Source organism: Megalops cyprinoides, chromosome 25, assembly GCF_013368585.1.
Source record: "Megalops cyprinoides isolate fMegCyp1 chromosome 25, fMegCyp1.pri, whole genome shotgun sequence".
NCBI lineage: Eukaryota > Metazoa > Chordata > Actinopteri > Elopiformes > Megalopidae > Megalops > Megalops cyprinoides.
In genome coordinates, this window is record NC_050607.1 from 845,045 (window position 1) to 864,191 (window position 19,147).

The 19,147-nt window shown below is 43.0% G+C and overlaps 2 protein-coding genes across 2 annotated transcripts; one reads left to right on the plus strand and one right to left on the minus strand.

Moving 5' to 3' along the window:
* Positions 1-3,301: 3,301 nt before the first annotated feature.
* On the minus strand, positions 3,302-9,992 carry LOC118772122 (poly(U)-specific endoribonuclease-C-like). The gene is made up of 7 exons (XM_036520385.1): positions 9,895-9,992; positions 8,316-8,415; positions 7,461-7,572; positions 6,795-6,916; positions 5,177-5,289; positions 4,783-4,936; positions 3,302-4,148 (listed from the first exon to the last, which is right to left on the minus strand). Exons 1-7 carry the CDS (start codon positions 9,903-9,905, stop codon positions 3,888-3,890), a joined length of 873 nt encoding a protein of 290 aa, XP_036376278.1. The 5' UTR covers positions 9,906-9,992; the 3' UTR covers positions 3,302-3,887.
* A 1,501-nt stretch (positions 9,993-11,493) lies between these two features.
* Positions 11,494-18,792, plus strand: LOC118772047 (NADH-cytochrome b5 reductase 3). Its single transcript, XM_036520287.1, has 9 exons — positions 11,494-11,595; positions 13,114-13,239; positions 13,963-14,035; positions 14,548-14,654; positions 14,817-14,946; positions 16,368-16,451; positions 17,481-17,566; positions 18,081-18,180; positions 18,604-18,792. The coding sequence occupies exons 1-9, from the start codon at positions 11,575-11,577 to the stop codon at positions 18,774-18,776; spliced, it is 900 nt and encodes a 299-aa protein (XP_036376180.1). The 5' UTR covers positions 11,494-11,574; the 3' UTR covers positions 18,777-18,792.
* The last annotated feature ends 355 nt before the right edge of the window (positions 18,793-19,147 follow it).

The following is a 19,147-nucleotide window of genomic DNA, read 5'->3' on the forward strand; positions in this document are numbered from 1 at the left end:
GGCGGAAATGATGATGTGAGGTATTTGGCCCCAACGTTGTCCAAACCAAATGGTTTCCAGCTCGTGCTTCAGGCTGCAATGCAGAGTCACCGTCTCACCAGCTCTCACTTCTCTCTGTACCAACGGCTCAGCCAGTATCATCCAGCTGGAGGAGCCTGAACATGAACAGAGAATACCTGCATCTGGCAGGACGTACTGCTACTGGAAAGCATTGACTAATCAGTCTCCATCACAACACGCAATACCCATTACTGAACAAAAATACTGTGCATTTCAACTAATTGAAATAACTGAAACAAACTAGATATTGATATGAAATGCACATGACACAATATGATTACATTACATTGGACTCATTTAGCAGACGCTCTTATTCAGAGCAACTTCCAGCACAGTAGAACAGTCCTTTATCCATTCAAGGTGAATGAGCAACAATGTCAGCCCACCCTAACACTCCCAGACCAGTGAGTGTGAGCATAACACTATTCAAGCCCTACCCTAACGTAACTTGTGCAACTTGACTAGACAAGGAGAGCCAAGTATATAAGCCAGGTTTAGACGAGGGAAACCAAGTATAAAATGATATGAAATATAAATCTAATTATCATTTTACTCACAGTATACAAGAGACAGAACCATGCTCAACCTCCCCATGATGTGATTGCTGTCACTCCGTCCACTCATCAGGATGTGAAGTGGCAGGTTCATGGTTTAAGTCTTCCTTCACTGACGGATATCACCTTAAATGGGCAAGAATAAAGCTATTGGCTGTTGTTGACTTGTGCTCTGAATTATTGTGTCCACTTGTCTGAGGGGACCGTAGCTGAGCCTCTGAAACGCCACCCTCATATTCTGCAATTGTCACTTCTAAATCCTGTTATCTCTGCTTACTATAAAACTCAGAATGTAACCTGCATCATCCTCACATCACATGAAAGCGGACATAAATGTTTTCACACTTTTTTCAAACTGCTTTTATTTACACATCATAGCCATATATAATCTATCATTGCATACCCATTATTTCTCAACATTTACTATTTCTCACAATGCCAGATATGCGCCTCAATAATTCCCTCACAGAACTCCATAAAGAAAGTGAATTATCATCATCAAGGCTTTTATGTTGTTTTTGTGAATCCAAAAAATTTACAAAATGACAGCTAAGAAGACAAATCTGTATAATCTACTAAAAACACCTCAGTGGACTGAAGTGAAATTCCCAGGAAACAAGGTAAGTTTGGGTCACTAGCATTAAATATGATGAAATGCTCAGAATGAACCTTTAGTGGTAGGTACTGTCATGTTTTAACTTTATATATTGATATATGTAATTGTTTTACTAGTTATGGTGTCATTTTGTCAACCATCTTCCCAAGATGCTAAGCTTTCATGTGTCAGGCTTCAGGTTCATGGATGAACTAGAGATGAAAAAGCATGTTTATCTGGATAAGACATATTGTACTCATCAGCACCTGCACTTCCACGACCTCCATATTTTCACTACACTTTGTAAGAGATGAAGCACATAGCAATGTATGTGATGGATGTGTGGCTGCAGACTCCCTGCACCCCTCCCCATGCTCAGGCCTCAAAGGCGCGGTCACTTCCTGTCAGTGCTGGTGAGCCTGGTGAAACCTGGCTGACGTTCTAAGGCCCAGCTTTTTCTACTTCTGCTTGTTCATTTCTTCAGAACCTGAACACCAGCCAGATTGGTGATGTAAGAAAGCTGAACCAGCAAGACACTGTTAATTTTTCCTAAAAATATATCGATATGTCCCAAGAAAAGGTAGTAAGATGAATTCCTAAAACCCTTTTAACAGTGTTTAGTGATGTGGGTCAAAAATGTCATTTAACACTTTAAACACTTTAAACATTTCTCACTGTTACTTTTCCTGTTAAAATAGAACACAATGGGTGTTCCAGCTCAGCAAGTGCAGCTGGCAGGAAGAGCATTCAGCAGTCAGCACTCACTGCAACGGACAATACTGTGGTGTTGGGTATGAGAATATCTTTTGCTGTGGATCACTGACTGCAAGGAATGATGTTTATGACTACTTTCTTTTTTTCTGGCGTCGTTAGGTCCGATCATTCGTGACTAAAGCCCGAATATTTTCCCCCTGAAAAAGGAGGTGTTTATAGCAAAACAACAGACAGACTGTGTAACAGAGCGGAACTTGACTTGCTGTGTCCGAAGGTGTGATAATATTTATTTATTATAAAGGTAGATATAACCTCCCCAACCTACCGATGCCGATCTCCCTTCAAAAAAAAGCCAAGCCCCAGGCAAACTTGACTTAGCCCTAGATCTTTTCAGCAGCTAGAAATGCCCCTGCTTCAGCCCCTGTGTTCAGAGTGTTTCTCACACTTGGATGACCAGTGTGAAACTTTATTTACTCTTTCATACCACCAGGGCAGGTGAAAGTTTCCTGTGAAATTAAATGGCTGCATCTCAGTAGCTCGCTGAGCAGTTTCTTGTGGTTGGAAAATATGGTCTGGTTTTGTGGTTGGAAAAATTTCATTCTTAGCTGAGGTGAATGTATTTGACTTTAGCTCTTTTATCTGTTTGGACGGATGTCCTAAATGCATTTATTTATACACTATGCATGCTTGTTTATGCCCTGGCCATGTGACGGCTGGTGACTGAAATTGATGCTCCAGCAATAGAGAGGGGCATATCTGATACCATCAGTTGCACTAGCACAAAATAACACTCACTTCAGTACAGTAGGATATAAATGTTTTTGGAAGATTCATAGAAAAATGAATGTAGGCAGTGTGTTTATCCGGAACACTGGAGTGTGGAGCTTTATGAATGTAACTGGACAGAAATTTTCAGCAGGTCTGATATGTTGCACATGCAGACTAAGACATTTTATTAAGCTACATTTTATTAAGCTCTAAATAAAAGACAAGTGAACTGATGCATATTAATATACAGGTGAGAGAAAAATAAAAGCCTGGTTGACTAAACCTTCTTCAGCATAGGAGTTCCTTGAATTCAATTACGTTTAAACAAATGTTGCATAGTTTCAGTCACACTGAACAAATCTATTATGGAAAATGGAAAATAGAACCCATCAATAGCTAGTATGTCAGGTTTACCAAAAAACCAACAGCATTTCTTCACCTTCAGTCTTAGTTAGAAAAAATGCTGCATAAAAATGGTATTAGTGGTGACCGTTTTAAAAATAAATTTACTGCCATAAATACATAAACGTGAAACAAAAAATGTCTTAAGAATGTGCAATTCTAACAGCACAAAAAAACATCTGAAATGATTTTAACATGATATGGAGTGTGACATGCAAAAAGAGAAACTGAAATCTTTACCAACATGGTAACTGAAACTGAGGATATTTTGCTGTCAGCTCTCATGTGGGAATGTCTCATGCTTACGGAAGCCTAGAGTAAAATATGATTACATACAATCTGAAAGGTAGTAGGACCAGAAAAAATAATACAAATACATTAATATGTGGCTGAAACTGAACCTAGGACTAATCTTTGGTTATAGATACATAACAGGCTTGTTGTATGACTGACTGCATAGAGCATGAACAAGTATAGTTGATATTGAGCGCATTGAGTTAAAAGCTAATCTTGGCTTTAATACTCATTGTTAATACAGGCAGACTGTCTGCAGATGACTAAATTCAATCTTAAGGAGGTTCATACACCTATCTGAAAGCAAGTGCAAAGATGTCCACAGTGGACGCTTAGGCAAGACTGGACACCAGGGATCAGGGACTGGGGTAACCTGAGAGTAGTATAGTGCACTGATCAGGGATCAGCTGTCCAGCCCTGAATCATTTCCTGCAAATAGCTAAAGCTGATCTCAGGTCAGTGATTTTGGGTCACTAATTACATGTACAGTGGGTGTGGTGCTACAGGGGCCTGTTGTTGCTGCTCAGCAGTTTAGGGTAGGAGGTCCCAATGGAGCGGCCGTGCCGGTACACCACCACCTCCAGGTGATACTCGTCCACCTTCACGATGACATTGGTCACCTTCTCGTTGGAAATGAGGAAGACAATGGTGAAGAGGGCTACCTCGAACTCAGGGCTCACCCCGATGAAGGAGCTGCCCACGGGCTTCACCAGGCCCTTCCAGCTGAACTGCAGGTTCAGCACATGGTCGTCCTCATCAGGCTGCAGGAAACCAGCATTGTTACCATAGATATACAAAAGTAGATCTGGCAGCAGGCAACCAATGGTGTTAACATAGATATACAAAGGTAGATCTGGCTGCAGGCAACCAGTGGTGTTAACATAGATATATGAGAGTAAATCTGACCATAAGAACCTGAGGATTAGCACAGCCAAGCAGAAGCTGAAACATCAAAAACATACACTAATAAACCTTACAATTTAAACGCAGTTAATAGGCAACAAATGTATAGCAATTCTTGTCAAAGGAGAACACAGATTTCATACATTTTATGTTGAATACGTTTTATGGTATATATTCATGCAAAAATCTGAACTTAAAAGTTGAACTAAAACTTAAAACCTGAACAACCTTCACTTCAAAAGAGTTTGTGATCTTCTGTGTATTCTAAAGCACTGGACCCAGCACGGGTCCCAGGCCAGTTGCCCATTGTTTTTAAGTGAAGGATGAGGGTGAGATGACCTGATCTGTGATCAGTGCATAGCATCATCCCCTACCCTCCCTCTCTGCACTCTCCAGCACTTGGAGTCCTTCAGTAGCGACAGGGCGCTGTTACTGGGAGATACATTATGTGAATCTCCTGGGAACATGAAGACAGGGCCAAGGCGTCTGTACCTGGTCTTTGTTGGCCCTGGCTTTGTAGCCCTTGTAGTCCACGTGCTTGTGCTTCTCCTGCAGGTAGAACTGCACCCAGTTGTGGAAGCCCATGATCTCCTTCCCGCGCTTTGTCTCTCCGACGAACACGTGCTCAAAGCCGCAGGAGTCCTCTCTGCAGAGGCCACAAACAGCCGCATTTCCCACCAGAGCCCGAGTCTCACCATGCTTCATACTCAGAGTTAGATGCCTGCCGACTGCTGGTTTTTACACACGTTGGAAAGGGCATATACTGTTACCAAACTGTTACATATACTGTTACCTTACTCACTGACTGTACTTTTCACAGAAGTGCATTATGTGCATTGAAATGGGACACAGAGCCGCAGGAGGTTTGCACTGCAGGAATACCCACCCTCCACTCCTGTCTCGGTGGTACAGGCGGAACCAGATGTCATACAGCTGGTCCTTAAACTGCCTCTCGTCTGCTGGAGACTTCCCCTTACTGACGAGGTACCTGTGCGCACGCTACAGCAAAAAGCACACATTATGAACAACAAATGGTCTTAATAGTGCAAAAACAATATATTTTTTTAACAATTTCTTTTAAAAATCTCTTGTTATAAAGACTTATAAATAAATGACAAAACTCAGCTTTTAAAAGTGGTTGCCCAAATTCAGAATGATTTCCACAAAGCCACAAAGTATTGCTACATGAGATGGAACAATTTTACTTGTTTATTGCGCCCTCTGCTGTTCAGAAATGTAATTAAAACCAAAGACAGCACTTTGATGTACTCCACACCGTTAAGTAGCATAATCAGAGGAAACAAACTGCAGCTGATATTGCCGACCATCTTTCACCATCCTTCACCATCTTTCACCATCCTTCACCATCTTTCACCATCTTTTCACCATGTTTCCATGATGCATATCGTCACATTCTTGGGAATCTAAACTTAAGGGTTAGTAACCTTTAGTGAGTCACCATTAGTAAGCAAGAACAAAATCTGTGACTAGCCAAAATAAATGTCAGCTGTAAAATGTCAATTTTCAACTCTCTGCGTGTGTGCATTTTCACGCATGGACAGATCAGCCGAATGAGAGGGTCTTATATAACCCTCCCTGTGCCTGGAGGCAGAGGCCGACCAGCCAAAACATGCCTGTGCAAATCCCACCTGTGTGCTGCACAGGGTTATGAGTACAGCTGAGGACAGCATGACCACTACAGCACACAGACAGTTTCTCACTTCAGGACATCTGAGATATTTCTCCAGCTTACACAAAACACTTTGTAATTTTTGTAAATTTCCTTCATATTTCAGCAAGAGGCTGTGCAGCAATACCAGACTCTGAAAGCAACATATATATTTCCTTACAGCTCAGAGAGGGATGTAGAGCAAGTGCTCCTGATCAAATGATTTTACATTCCAACAGAGTGCACACGCTTCCTAGAGCATGCAGGTATATCTACAGATATCATCATTTTTATACTCACTGTCCCCTCTTACTCTTTCCCACATGTTGCAACATTAAAACCACAATCATGACCTTTAGCGATTCAGTAATTAAACCTGTAGGCCTAATATAATAGCATAACAACTGAATACACCTTGTTGGGGCGGGTAATTATATGCATATTAATAGCTGAATACACCTTGTTGGGGCAGGTAATTATATGCACATTAATAGCTGAATACACCTTGTTGGGGCAGGTAATTATATGCACATTAATAGCTGAATATAGCTGAATACACCTTGTTGGGGCAGGTAATTATATGCACATTAACAGCTGAATACACCTTGTTGGGGTAGGTAATTATATGCACATTAATAGCTGAATATAGCTGAATATACCTTGTTGGGGCAGGTAATTATAAGCACATTAATAGCTGAATACACCTTGTTGGTGTAGGTAATTATATGCCCATTAATACCTGAATATAGCTGAATATACCTTGTTGGGGTAGGTAATTATAAGCACATTAAATGATTTGAGCTGAAGTTCTGGGCCTGCGCCACAGGTGTGTTACCTTCATGACCTCCGTCTCCAAAATGGCATCCAGGAAGAGGTGGTTCTCCTGCAGCTCCTGAGAGGTGACGGTCTCTGACAGGCCGGTGGACATCTCATAGTTATCCAGCAGGTTTATGAAGTCTGCAGAGAGACCATGATCACAGGGATACTTCAGCTATGGAGTCACTCAGTCTGTGTGTGTGGCTGGACACTCTCACCCAGCTCAGATTCTGACACAAAGGCCTGAGTCCAGGGCAGTGGAACTTTACATCACAAAGGAAGCTGTACAGCAATAATGTACTGACACTTTTGGCACCATGGGATACATTAAGATCACCTTGAGATTCCCTTATTTTATACTGGCTAATTTTCCCATTTCTTACCAGAGGCTGGCTGTACACTCTGAAAGTAGAAACCTGGCAGTTTCATCAACTCAAACATGACACTTTCTGTGCTTCAAATGTTTCTATTTTTAGCAGTGTTCATGTTTTTAAATAAGGCTTAGCTTAACATTGTAACATCATAGCATATTGTAGCATACTGTAAATAATATAAAAAATCAGAATACATCATGAATTGAATTGAATTGAATTGAAGTTTGACCCTTTCTGAGTCTGTCTTCAGAAGCTGCAGGTGATTGGTGGGTCGGCAGTAGACGCTGCGTGTGATTGGTCAGGACACTCACGAGCGTAGGTCTCGATGCTCCTCAGTTTGTCCTCATTGACGAAGGAGAAGAGAGGATCCCGGGCCCGATCCCTGGCGCTGTTGCTGCCCTGCGCCACGTACCCCGCCTTCCCCTGCACCAATCACAGCGCAGCTTTCAGCATTACATGACAACCACAGCACCACTGCACATGAAGCACGCGTGCATCCCAAACTCACTGCGAGGGAGGGGCAATCTCTCTGGAGCATGTGCACTTACAAGAGAAAAATCAACAACAGATGTTCTTCCTCAATGTGCTCTCCACCACAAAAGGACAAAGGAAAAACACACAGCCAGGAAAACAACCCTTTAGTATCACGAGAAACTACCTCGGCCCAGTGCTGAACAGTGCACAGAGACCCAGGCAGCACAGTCCTGAGCCAGTCTGAACACTGGCCATGAGGAGGAAACAGCCAGCTCCAGGAGCTTATGGTCTGCAGTTCAATAACCATTTCCACTCAGGGGCCTCACATTATTTTCCTGCTTTATGTTTCCAAATCATGCAGCTAACATTCAGTCTAACATACAGTTGCAATTTCAAATTTGAGATTATTTTCAGCATTGGGCAAAAAAGTTGAAAACACATATTTATACCTGATTTAATGAATAAATAAAATGAAACGAATGCCGCTGGAGACACAAAAACAAGTGCTTTATGGGATATATCCTGAATGAACCGTGGGGCTGTTACGGCCTAACAGTCTTAACATGTCTGAAATGTTTTGAATATCTGTTGTAGCTGCAGGGTTATACCAGGTGTCAGTGTGGCAGGGTGTGTACTGCAGCAGGAGCCCCTGATCTTCACCATGGGAGGTGAGATAATACTGAGGACCACACCTGCAGGGATATGGTGTAGTCCTTCCCTGGTTTCAGCCGGTTCACATCCAGTTTCCACAGCTCATTCAGAACAGCAGACAGCTCCTGGTTCACAGCTTCCCTACAGTAGAAGAAAAAAAATTAATCCTTAATAATGCCATACTTATCATATATATGTTAGCAAATGAATCAACAAAAAACCCGGCAAGAGGAGAACAATACAGAAGACTGAACAGTGGCTGCAGATATTCAACATGGGCTTCCAGTACCAAATAAAACAACATTAACTGGGCATTGTGCTGAAGCTGAGCATCTGCATAGTATGCGCACGGATCCAGCCGGGGTTCATCCAGATAACAGAATATGCAGTAAATACAGTAAACGTGACCCGTGTGAACGTGAGGCTTCCAGCTCACTGGTGCCAGTAACATGGAGCTCTCAGGTGTGAAAATAATGAGGTCCAAGGAGAGGCAGCAAGGCCCACAGGCCTACTGCTCCAGATACCGACTTTAGTTTACATGTACACACAGCCAGTGTCGCGAGATCCGGGCTGTTTCAGCTCTAATAATATGCAGACCCAGGTGAGTTTATGCTATCCTCCACAGGTGGCCACTCCCATGTAATTGTCACCTGCTGAATGAAAGGTCTGTGTGCAATCAGAACAGCTGCTCACAATGACAGGACCGGGCTGGAGTCCAGCAAGAGCAGCTCGAGAAACACACTTTCATCGTCCACTGTGCCACCCTACCCCTCACCCAAACACAGGATGCATGACTACTCAGACGACTTGCTTCAGGAAATGACACAACTAAACCAATTTCATTTTCAAGGAAATGAAACTGTGAGGATCTCAGCCCTTTGAATGCCACCTGTTCATTCTGAATCTGTTTTGACTTCAGTGAAAATGCAGTTAGCAGCTTGAGTGCTTTCATATGCTCCCAGAAATAATGAACAGTGTGTTCTTCACAAAGAGACTAGTCATGGCATTGCTCCGCAGCTGGGTCTGTAACATGCATAGTTGCAATTACTGAAGAGGATATCCAAACTGAAAACAAAAATCGATGGACCTGAGACGGCCGCTGGCGCATTAAACATCTACACACATGATGTAAAGAGCCTACTAGACATCTAAACACCCTATTAATTTTCAACTCTACACCCGCTACAAGATTTAAAGTTGCAGATGATAACTGCGCAGAAAGTGTGCAAAATCTCAACTACAAGATGTAAGTATGACCATCAATACATTTTGACAACGGAGCAAACAAAAATGTAACATAAATTACATGTATTAAGATAATAAAAACATAACAAGCTATATACACATGACGTAACTGTCACATGCTATTCAGTATACGACGCAAAATAGGAAACACAGCCTTGTCAGTTTTGTCATTTTACAATCAAAAGCAAACGTCTGATGCAGCTATATATTAATTACAAAAAGACACGACTTTACACGATTTATTGCAAAATAAAGCAACTTTTCACTATATATCCTGACATCCTCTAATGATTTCAATAAAAACAAGCGGGAGAATTTGCACAGTCGCGAGTTATAAACTATATCTATATGAAACACGACTTAAACGCATCTTACCCCCGTGCCATTGTCGGTTACTCCTGTAAACTTCAGTAACAGAACGCACACAGCTCCTTCCTCATCGCTCAACTCCCTCTCATTACGGTAACGGTACCTCAACAGTTAGCCCAGCTTTCCATCACACGAATGCTGCACACATTGTCCAATAATAATTAAAGGATAATGAGACCACGCCTTCCCGTGCCTGCTTGGGCGGTTATGTTCCTGCCCCCAGACTCATCTGGCTAAGAGGTGATTGGCTGTGCGCCGACGACCCTCCGCTACAACTGCGTGTCAGCAAAGAACTTTAATTTCAAGACTATTTACTCCCACGCAGATCGTTTTCTGGGCGTCGTCGTGTTCCTGTGGGTTGACCACAGAGAGACTTGTGGTCAGGATGTGATGTTCAGTGACCATAACACCGTTGTAAATACTACAGAGCGCACCCACATGACATTTCTAGGATTGCCAGGACATTATTCTGCAATTGCTTTGCTTTAAACGGCAGTGTTTCGTACTGTACACGCTACTTATTTTAACGAATGAAAGAGTGGCTGTTACGGTTATTAGGAAAGGACATTTTTACTGCAATGCACTTGTGACAGCTGGCCATATGCCAAAAACACTTCATTGAAACAATTCCTCCACAAAAGTTATGGTTTATTTCCGATATTGGGACATTTGATCATTTTTGACGTAACTAACGACCATCAGTAAGATACAAGCACAATGTCTTCTTGACTGCTGACTGCGACTCAGTAATACTGTCTGAGATGTGAAAGCGTCTGGCTGAGGAGACAGACAGCTCCGCATATCCGGAAATACTACAGGGTTCTCAGGGGTTAATGCAGAAAACAGTGCCACGGGCTAGATGTAAAATACAGCGCACTTCCTAAATTCCAGTCACTAAGAGAAGTTAGAAAGTTGCATCCTTTCACGGTGGCTGAATGGAAATGCATTGAGTCCAGTTTCCCTGGAACAGGACTTCTGTACTTTCATAGGAAGAAATCTCCATGTCCAATCAAGAGCCAAAACACGAACAATATCCTAAACAAACTTCTTCCTGTTGTTTCAAACAAGGGGCATGACATTCAGCAACCTGTTAATACAGCTGTTTGCATTTCACACAACAGCAGGTACACAGATGCAAATTCCAAACGCAAATTTGTCCTTAACAGCAATGTCTCTTGCAGCAAGTTTTTTTTTTGAAAAGGTTATTTCAGTTCAGTGGCTTTAAGTGATGTGTTGTATCTATGTCAACATTTGAAAAGACTAATTTTATTTCTGGTTGAATGAAACATTGGAAAATACACTGCATCATGTAAATTTATATTTCTACTTGAAAATAGCGAAGAATCTTAAAATCTTAAAATCTTCAAAAGTCCTCAAATGACTACAGGTCTGCAAGCAGTTGTCAATCAAAACTATTGTCCAATAAGAGTATCAGTCTGACGAACACGCCCTCTCGTGTTTTGGCCCGTAGGCGTGATCTTTGGCCGCAGACTCTTTTAGACGCGGTGCTATTGGCTGCGTTGCGCTGGGGGCGGTGCCGCTTCCCTTTTCGGAGGAGTGTAGGGCGGAGCGTGTGGACGTGCCATGCACTGTGGGTGGGGTCGCTGCGCTTATCAGCGGGGAGGTACAGTAGAGATCGAGGAGGAAACTTTGGCGCAATTCGGCTGAAAAGTTCCCACATCAAAAATGTTCGATTACATTCGCGGGGTGAGTGTGTCAGCTTGCGTGGTGTCGTTTACTTGCATTGGCTTTATGAACACAGTGACACAGAGACACTGTTTAGCGAGAGACCGGTTTCTCCCTAGATGTTTCTGCACAGGTGTAAAGTTAAGCAAATCGGACGTTTCGTTACAATACTGTGTAGCAAGGTAATGGTAATGTAATATTGCTGTATTGAACTTACTGTGGTATATACCTACGCCTGTTCCATGCCAAGTTGAACCCTTGGTGTCAGTGCTATGTGCTATAACGCAGTTAGCCAGATAGCTATTATACTGATAAATCGTTGGCGGGATGTCAGGAATCCGGCACTAAATATAAGTCAGAATTTGCTACGGAAGTGCAGAAGAACGGTGTATATTTTTAAGTGATGCTGTCTGGCTAGCTATCTTCGCATGCGTAAGCGATCTTAGATATGTAGCGTGCCGCTGACCGTGTGCATTTGCTATTTGCAGTTGCTTCCTTGTGCTATTTTCTGTATTTGTACCGATAATAACAATGGTTTCGGTTCACACGTGCGCACCGCATAGCCTAGCTATCAGATTATGAACGGAGAAAGGAAGTGGCGGGGGAAGAAAATAGATGATGCACCGATAGTTAGAACACAGCTCTGCACCAATCAGCTGCGTACGGATATGGACAATAAGCCACGCACAGTGTTTCACTGGCGTGCTGGGTATCCGCTGATCTGAGACCAGTGTTGCACAGCATGGTTAGGAGAGAGATATTACTATGGAATTCGCACAGAATGAAAAACATTTGGCTTTTAGCGATTACACCCTGAGTTTTTTATTTTTTTAAAATGCACTATGCTACATGTTCAGCACTTTGTGACAATTTCGATGAGCTATAACAAATAAAAACTGATTGGTTCATTAATACCCTATTAAAACAGCTTGTGGATTCAGAGTAACCCAGGTGTCTGCCCCATGAAGCACAGCTATTATTCAGTAGCTCTGAACGGCTTTCCAGTGGTTCAGTCTGGCTTTGCAGCTGAAGGTTGCCTGTCCTAGGCTGGGCACTGCTATGAAACCCGTGCACAAAACACTTAACCTGCTTTCATAACATTAACTGTATCAAGCTATCCAGCTGTGCAAAGCAGACAAGTGGAAATAAAAGTTACTCTGGAAAAGGTCCTCTGCTTTCCAGCCGGAATGGCATTTTCAGACGTTTGGTCATCTGGAGGTTCCATGCCAGGAGCAGATCTGTTGGCAAATGTTTTTGACAGCAATCCTACAATTTACTTCACATTAGATACAGTACATTTCACTTGCCATGGCTCTCGGACTCTGGCCACACCCAGCTATAGGCAGTATGGCGTAATCTACTGTCGGCTCTAGGAATACTTTTATAATCAAGATTTGTGTACACTTTATTAGAGGGTGATATTGCCTATATCTCTCAAATATTACATGTACTCTTGTTTGTAGCTCAGCCATTTGGCATGAAAACCTTTTGGCTCTATTCATATAATACTAATCCACATTTTTTTTCTTCTGATTTCAGCTAATTCGAAGCTGTATTGACAACATCCTCAATATCATCTTCAGTCTTTTCTTCTCAAAGAAGAAGCTTCCTATAACTCTTGAGGACCCCAATGTCAAGTATGCCTTGCGGCTTGTGGACAAAGAGGTAATCTGTAATCTTTTTAAGGATGATCATTGGGGCAGTTTCTAGAGCAATTGTACCTAATGAAAACCGTATTGTATCTTTCTAGTCATATCAATAAACAAGCATGTGCTAATTACTTGGGAATTACCACCAAAAGTTATCCATTAAGATGCTCTATGGATATTTCTAACATTGCTTTTTCTGTGAGATGGATACAGCACTGCACTGTTATAGAGACTATAGATACAAGGGGGCAGTAGCCATCCAAAGTGCAAAGGATGCAGGGTAATTTTAGGGGGCATTTCAGGAAAATGCGTACCTTACACAACTGCAAATGGAAAAGGAAATAAAATCTTCTATAGTGGCTGTCTTCAGTATTGCCAAGAAATACCATTGTATTCCAAATGTTTATAACTTCTAATTTGGACAAATATTAGATACATTAGTAGTTACTGACACATTAATAACGCTGGCACCAGCTCATGCTTTCAAGGGGGGTTTCGATTGGAGGGCATGGTTTCTTTTAATCGTAGATCATAAAGGCATTTTTATGTATATTCTTATATTAATACATTTGTATTCATAAAACATAAAACATCGATTCCAAGGATGTACTGGGATAGGGGGGCATGAACTATACGTCATGTGGCATACTCGTAACAGTAGTTACCTGGACGGCTGAGCTCTGAGGTGACACTGGGTCTGGATGTGTGAATGAAGCGATGTGTTTTGGCCCGACTGTAGATCATAAGCCATGACACCAGGAAGTTCCGTTTTGCCCTGCCCTCTCCAGACCACGTCCTGGGCTTGCCCATCGGTGAGTCCGTCTGAGCCCTGAATCTGCCCTCATATGGAAGTGCCCTCTTTCACACCATGCTAGCACAGCTCAGATTCTCACAGCAACACCCACAGTATTTAAGATTACACTGAGTTTTTAAAACATTGTCATCCCAGTCATGATTATAAGGACACATGTTGACACAAGAGTATTACAAACGCTGATGTGACAGTAAGTTAATTTTCGGTTGAAAAACCCTGAGCCTGTGTTTGCACCTGTGATAAAAGGGATATGTTTAACACCTGTAAGATGGTGCAAACCTCTCCATTCAAACTGAAACCATTGTACTGCTGTCCAGATCCCATCTGAGTCAGTTACTGCCAAATTCATGTAGAGTTAGCTGGAACAAAAACTGCATGTCTACATTTGCATACTTTGAATGCTTTGAGCATTTAGCATAAGCCCATTGTTAATTTGATTTTATTGTCACCTCCACTGACTGTTGCTATGGAGGGGCCTGAAGTCATGTGACTCTGTGTTGTTGTTTCCAGGCCAACACATTTACCTGTCTGCCAAGGTGGATGGGAACCTGGTGGTCAGGCCCTACACACCTGTGTCCAGTGATGATGACAAGGGTTTTGTAGACCTGGTTATCAAGGTAAAGAGGTGTGGTTTGAATGAGTAGATCTGTTCTGCTCTGGAATAGCGCTGTTCTTTAGTGTTGTAAGAGTTAAATGTTAGTCGGGTGGATTGCGACTGGTGTTGCGCCCGTTTCAAGGAATCCATTAAAATGTCTTTTTCCCTCTACCCTGTGCTCAAGATTTACTACAGAAATGTCAACCCCAAGTTCCCTGAGGGTGGAAAGATGTCTCAGTACCTGGAGAGCCTTCGCATCGGAGACACGATCGACTTCCGCGGGCCGAGCGGGCTGCTTGTTTATAAGGGCAGGGGTGAGTGGAGGGGCGGGGCCAGAACTCTCCGGGTGACATCACAAAGAAGCAGGCTGTGCTTCACTAAGCTTGGCGCTGTGATTGGTGCAAGCCATCTATGACCTTTAAGGTCAGACAATAGTGTGAAAGTCAACTTTTTTGTTATAAATGCTAATCTTACACCCTATTCCATCAGTGTCACTACTGTAACTGTATTACACAGTTGACCAAGGTTTGTGCAATAAGTACAGATACTTCTTCATTGTGAAAGAGAACTGAGATCGAAGGACTAATGACTGCTGGTTACTGTTGTCATAGCCAGTAAGATGTCGTCTTTGTAACTACTAGATTCCTCCTGCTCAATAAGACTGTCATTATCACTGTTATTGTTGGTAATAATAATGATTATAATAGCAACAGCCATCATGGTGACCATGGTCACCGATAAAGGAGCTTCAGCCTGCAAAGCTGTGAGCTCCTGTATTACAGGTCAGATGAGTGCTGACCTGAGAGGTTTACATTCAGATTCACAGCTCGCACAAAGCTATTGGCTCCTGTTTTATTTCACCAACAACCTACCCTCTGCTATTCAGAAAAATAACAGAACCAGCCTGCAAACCTGTGTGGCTGTGGGCTAAAAGAGGCTACACACACGCACAGCAAAAACTATCCTTACATAATTGTTGTAAAGGAAACTAATTATGTGTCATTTTCAAAAAAAAAATGCAATTTTATTTTTTATGCCTAGGATGTTTCCCTTCACAGATTGGATTCTAGCAGTAAAATTTAACATGACATGTTGCTTAAATTTCCAAGATGGTTGATTAGGAGTTTATGTTGTAATAGCTCAAAATTCTAGAGAGTATTTGAAAAGAAATTGAAAATTTTGTGAGAAAGTAGCTGGGATTACTGACCTATGGACTTTTTTTACCAAGCAGTGGTCCAGCAGGAACCGCAACATGTATATTTTCAGTGAAGCATCTGGGAGTTACAGCTGTAACTGCAGGATTGCTGTCAATAATGTACTGCCTTGCACTACTACACTGCCAAATGTATTCAGTTTAAATACAGCTAATGAAAGATCATACATTGCAACTGTCACCAAAAATGCTCCAGAAATTTATGAAAAAAAAAAAAGATTTTTAATACACAACATCCAGAATGCCACAATCATACATTTCCTTTGGCACATTGTGGTCCAGTGAGTTGGAATTTTGCATTGAAATTTGGCACACAGTCAGAGATAGCCTTTGACAGCTTGAGACCTTTGGTGTTTGGACCACTAAAAAAAGAGAAGACCAGCCCTTCCAGTGTAGGTTAGACCAGAGCAATGACTGAACAGATTTGGCATATTATACTGCATAGGATTATCACGGATTGCTATTATAGTATGCATTTTCTTGCTTAAAAAACACATAACATGCAAATGACTGTTTCTGCAGGAAAGTTTGCCATCAAGCCAGACAAGAAGTCGGAGCCTGTAATCAAGACAGCCAAGCACGTGGGCATGATAGCGGGGGGAACAGGTGAGCCCCTAACCTCAGCCCCTGCCCGGGGGAGAGCGCTCACAGGTGATGCTTTTGGTAAAGCCCAGGAGACCTCAGTCTTTCAGGTTATACCTAAGACTGTTTTAGCCTCTGTCTCGCCCTGTGGAAGCGCTCACTGCCCCGTTTGGGTCACTGCCACGGCTCCTCAGCTGGCACGGAAAACACTCCAGTGTTCTGCCGGTTAAGATCCGCAGAAAACGCCCCAAAACTTCCTCTCCGTTTCCATCAGCCAGTGATGGTGACAGCAAACTGGAGCACGACAGGCTGAACCTCCTGAGGTGTGCACTAGCATAAGCTATCCAATACATTCCAGGCAGCCAATGAAGCCCCTCCATCTCCATCTAGTCTCAAACTGTCAGTTACTAAGCCAGGTGTGTTTGCAGACAGCCAGGTTGTTGCTGGGGAAACCCAGACTAGCACCGGGTCAGACTCACTCACATCAACGGTGGCTATAGGCTTAAGGTGAAAAGCAAACAATGATATCCTGATAAAGATCTGGTTTTTTCTGCCCTGCTTTATTGAGTCTACTGCAGGGCTGAACCAGTTCAGCTCCTTCAAGATCCAGCGATTGTTATTGTTTCAGGAGACCTGCTCTACAGGCCTCTAGGGAGAGGCAGAGTATTCTCTACATTCAGATTTTCAAAGGCTTCTTTACAGGGAACTCAATGAAATGGGATAAAAACAACGCAGGTGAATCACAGTCTGTAAGTGGACTCTTCCTGTGCTAATTGTGGCATTCCAAAACTGGCAGCATTAATGTTTGTTTCAGGCAGCACCAGCAGACTGGCAGCTTTGTTATATAGGCTAGCAGTCAGGTTTTACCTGCCAGTTAAATGGCTGAGGTAATGCATTAAATGATCAGAGGTGCAGTGTTGTGTATATCAGAGTTCTAATGAATACAGTGAAACACAAGGGTATTAACATGGCATGAAAAATGGCACTGAAAGATCCCACCCACAGTGCTGTTTGCTGCCTTGTGATTGGACGTGTGTGTGTGTCTGTCTGCAGGAATCACACCAATGCTGCAGATTATAAACGCCGTGATGAAGGATCCGCAGGATGACACCATGTGTTACCTGCTCTTTGCCAACCAGGTGAGTGACCCTGACAGACCTTGTGCTCCTGCATTCCACAAAATCAGTCTTTCCTTTATTTATGTAATTATTATTATCTGATTTTTTTTTTTAATATAAGAAAATGTTTTGGACCTGAAAACCATGTTTATGCCATGTTTTCTACTCAATTGTCATACTCTCCCATCACATTCTTAAAGTGAGGAAATCCTGTTGAATTGTGTGGGTGTTTCTGCAAGATGGGATTTCTACAACAAATGGATTCATTCGTTTCTTGAGTGTTCGAAGAGGAACATATTTCAGACCAGCCATGATTGTCAAAGGCCTTCCTTCAAGAGTTCTTTCTCTTAAATCGAGGAAAAAAACTTACAGAGAAAAACAGAATTATAGCCATTTCATGATAATGTTAAAACAACTGCAGACTGTACACCTCATGTTACGTAAGGTAAATGCAAAGGTAGTCCCCCAGATGAAAGAGGGCTTGTTTTTGTTGTGTAGCAGTGAAGCAGCTCCTGTCTCACTGTGTCCCCCTCAGACAGAGAAGGACATCCTACTGAGGCCGGAGCTGGAGGAGATCCAGGCCAATCACCCATCCCGCTTCAAGCTGTGGTTCACCCTGGACAGGGTGCCTGACGGTAAGGCCCACCCACTTAGGGCGGATACTCTGAACCTGCTACATAAGCTAAAGACCAAGCTGGCCCACACAGGACCAGCATGTTTGTTACGCCTGTGGCTCTCTGAAGGGCCACGGTACAGCCTAGCTGAGCAGGCCATGTGTGAGGGAAGGCCTTGCTTCATGTGACATTTCACCTGTATTGCACAAGTAAAAAGTTCATTCTGTTTGTGGCCAAAAATGCAGTGGGATCACTCAGCCTGATGCAACCACAGTTACAATGATTGTGCAAACAGATTTGTTCACACAGTAAAAAAAAAAAGCCTGTTTCTCAGAAGCCTGTAGTGTCGTTTTGAGCTGAAATCCTGACAGTGAGTGAGCGAAAACACAGCCAGTGCTGCTCACACAGCGATTACGCCTCAGATTCACTCTGTTCTCTCCCCAGACTGGCAGTACAGCCAGGGCTTCATCAATGAGGACATGATCAGAGAACACCTGCCCCCGCCGGCCGACGACACCCTCATCCTGATGTGCGGACCCCCTCCCATGATTCAGTTCGCCTGTAACCCCAACCTGGACAAAGTGGGCCACAGCAGCAGCAGGAGGTTTACCTTCTAACCCCCCCCCCACCACCACCCCCCCCCCCCCCCCCACCCCCATTCCCCCATCAGTGTCCTCTTGTCCCCCAAGTCCAGCCACAGAACTGCTTCAACACAAGGACGGGTCATTCTCCTCATCAAACACATTTGCGTTTGATTGCCCTGACGGGTCATGTGGAGCATCTCAGCCAGTCAGGGCAGTAGGGTGTTTATTTTGCTGATAATGGCATCAGTTAACCTGTTCGTTTGTTTGGTTATTTCTGTGTGGAGTGCCTGTAAATCTGCCCACATATCTCTCTTATACAGTCTCATATCCAGCTCAGCATCTGGGACCTGTGCAGAACTCCAGCATGCCCTGTGTGTATGGCTAAAGTCAGCAGGAGAAACATG

What these genes read in the sequence shown, in the direction of transcription:
- LOC118772122 (XM_036520385.1), bottom strand. An exon ending in GAGCATCGAGACCTACGCTC is followed by an intron (nt 6,917 to 7,460) that starts GTGAGTGTCCTG and finishes GTCTCTCTGCAG; the next exon opens with ACTTCATAAACCTGCTGGAT. An exon ending in TGGAGACGGAGGTCATGAAG is followed by an intron (nt 5,290 to 6,794) that starts GTAACACACCTG and finishes TTTTTGCTGTAG; the next exon opens with CGTGCGCACAGGTACCTCGT.
- LOC118772047 (XM_036520287.1), top strand. Translation starts at nt 11,575, where the DNA reads ATGTTCGATTACATTCGCGGG. An exon ending in TGCGGCTTGTGGACAAAGAG is followed by an intron (nt 13,240 to 13,962) that starts GTAATCTGTAAT and finishes GCCCGACTGTAG; the next exon opens with ATCATAAGCCATGACACCAG. An exon ending in CGTCCTGGGCTTGCCCATCG is followed by an intron (nt 14,036 to 14,547) that starts GTGAGTCCGTCT and finishes TGTTGTTTCCAG; the next exon opens with GCCAACACATTTACCTGTCT.